The following is a 2,872-nucleotide window of genomic DNA, read 5'->3' as shown; positions in this document are numbered from 1 at the left end:
GTTAAAAAAAATCATGTTTAACTGATTGTTAAAATTGATTACAAAAAATTACAATCCATTATTTCGAACGTGGGAAATGCTTTCCCAAGCTGCATTTCTTGAGTTCGATTACATGTAAATTTCAGTTACAAATTGTGTTTAAAAATGATTTTCTCTCAGAGCCTGAAGTTTTGGAGTAACTTTTCAATTATCTTCCTTTCTTTAGCTTATTGAGGGCCACTGGTTTGTCAGTTTTTTACTGTTATGTGTTCACCCTCTATAAATAAAGTTGATTATTATTATTATTATTATTATTATTATTATTATTATTATTATTATTAATGAAAACGACTAAATTTTATTTCTTGACATGAGATTTATGCACACGGGAAGTTGGGGGGGGGGGGGGGGTACTTTCTATACTGGATTGTATGATAAGGCTTCGCCCAAAAGGGGTGCCCTTCTCAAGCTGAAGGTATATAAAAATGGATTTTACGAGTTGGAGAATAAAAAGGTAGAGAAATTGCCATTTACTTATTTAAAACTACCTTTTGAAATAGCTAACGTCAGGTATTGTCCAATACTTTTAAGTATTTTAGGGGGTTACTCGATCGGAGGGGTGAGATGCATGTACTCAGTGTGTCAACTTTTGGTATGTGAAAAGGGCAATCATTTTCGATAGGAGTAATATGAAAGGGTTACCGTTGCGAGTTTCTGTCAAAAGTGGGTTTGGACCAGTAGAGACTCTTCGTATACAGCTTGGCTTGAGTCTCTTCCCCCTCCCCCCCCCCCCCCAATTTATAGTAGTGAGAGAACGTTTTCTTTTTCTTTGCTCCACTCTAATTCCGATAAAACATGGATCCCTCAGGATACAAGCAAGCTTCTTTACTAATTCCAAAGTTCTGTTCAAGTTCCTTCACTATCTCTTCCTCTCCACCCAGAAGTTCCTTGGTTACTTTCCTGACTTTGTTTTCTCCCAAATATGTTGAAGTTACCACTTTGTTACCAGCAAGAGTTATTCTTCCCCAGGGCGTTGCCATGGTGCAGATGCGGTCGTGAGTGAATGGCGACTCTGGGTTTGTTTGATGGTAGTTTAACATCTCACTGAAGTCTTCTGTGGCTCTTGCAATGAGATCAAATTTGCATTTCGAGGCCCATCCGTCAAGGCTGGTGGCACTTTGCTCTTCTTGGCCAAACTCGTCAACAATTACTTTAACCTTCTCATCGATAAAATAATCTTCTCCCTCTTTTCGGATGCGGTAAATTCCACTCTCCTGCTCTTGGGGATCTGACATTTTGAAACGAAGAGGCGTCAGGATAGTCGCCACAACGTCAGTCAGCCATAGAGCATCTTCAATGTTGATCATCACAATCATATGATCAAACGGCAGTTCTTCACGTTCTGACTGATTGCGACTGAACACTGTACCAGCATGCAGCTTGCGACTAAATCCAAAAAAGTCGAGAAGAAGAGAATATATCGTGTTGAGCTCATAGCAAAATCCACCGCGATGCTTGCGCACGATTTTGTCGAACAACCAATCTTTGGAGAGAATTATTTTCTCCTTTCCAAACACACTCAAGTTTTCAAATGGCACTGATAATATGTGACATCGCTGCAGTTCGGACAAGACCTCGATCGTTGGTTCTATGGGTCCTGTATAGTGAATACGTGCTAAATATTCCTTTACTTCGTCTGGGGTAAGTTGATCTCGTTCCATTTTGGCGTAAATGGCATAAAAGAAGCATAATGTGTCTGTCTGTGACACAATGAAACATGAACGTGAGTGACCATGATAGTCAAAAGTCACGCAAAGAAAAGAAATTGATTCACGCAGACTTGGGTTTGTACTCATCTGAATGATTGTGACTACCTTAAAATGCAGAACCCCCACCCCGCCCCTCCTGGCGCCCCCTCCCACCAAATCTCTGACGAAAAAATCCGTCTGTGAATAGGCCCTTAAGAAAGGCTTATAATTATATTTAGTTATAGATATAACTTTTCCGATTTTGAGCCCCTTTAGTGTACAATTATAACTAATTATTGGGGGGGGGGGGGTGTTAGAGAGTGCTCGGAGAAATGTAATGTTTTTTAAAAGATTGTCACGGGACTTAAATATTTTGGGCTTCCTGCTATAAATGTGGCCGTTATTTTTTTCAACTGTTCAAAGAAAAATACCGCTGAACTAAAGGGACGTCAAAGGATATGCAACGTAAGTTGCAGTGTCGTTTAGAATCTGCTTTGAAGTTACACGAAGCCAGTTTTGTTGATCAAGGGAAAAATACATGGTATCGCAATGGAGTTGTTATAAGCGTCGCTAAAAACATAACAATGATTTGTGAGGTCAAAACATGGGTCTTCAGAAGCATCTCCAAAATGAGGGGGGTGGATATTCCATGGGGCGAGTAAATAATCAAGGGACGACTATTATTGACCATTATTCGAGAAAAACAGTACTTGTGACAATAAGCTATAACTATTCCGTGATATCCCCTATCCACACCATTTTCTTTTTAGCGGAATCATTTGCATTCGTCTCTATGTCATTTGCGGTCGGTTCTGCGTATGCGGTACTCCTCTACGCGCGGTACAAGGTCGCGTGAAAAAAAAAAAAAACACTTGACCACAACTGGCCGTTATTAAATTTACAGCTGTTACCCTTAAGGTGGGGCTTTACCTGTAGGCCGTTTTTCCAATGCTCATTAGAATTTAACGGAAATATCTTGCTCGCGTTTAAAGCAATCCGAAAATGCTTCATAGGAAATATTGGAGATTTGATGTGATTTTTAAATTAGAATTTGAAGTTTAAAATTGGTAGACGGACATAAGCCTGTTTGGTAGATTGTGCCCCAAAAAAGCATACATGTATTATGCTTTTAGCAGTACTCATAT

At 39.6% G+C, this 2,872-nt stretch overlaps 1 protein-coding gene across 1 annotated transcript; it reads right to left on the bottom strand.

Annotated features, from left to right (window-relative positions):
• Positions 1-94: 94 nt before the first annotated feature.
• LOC144640956 (arylamine N-acetyltransferase 1-like) lies at positions 95-1,450 on the bottom strand. The gene has a single exon (XM_078500020.1). It carries the CDS (start codon positions 1,353-1,355, stop codon positions 819-821), a length of 537 nt encoding a protein of 178 aa, XP_078356146.1. The 5' UTR covers positions 1,356-1,450; the 3' UTR covers positions 95-818.
• Positions 1,451-2,872: the final 1,422 nt, after the last annotated feature.

The sequence above is a fragment of the Oculina patagonica genome, unplaced genomic scaffold, assembly GCF_052425735.1.
Source record: "Oculina patagonica isolate OP01 unplaced genomic scaffold, crgOcupat unplaced585, whole genome shotgun sequence".
NCBI classification, from domain to species: Eukaryota; Metazoa; Cnidaria; class Anthozoa; order Scleractinia; family Oculinidae; genus Oculina; species Oculina patagonica.
This window is presented reverse-complemented; position numbering and strand designations above follow the sequence as displayed.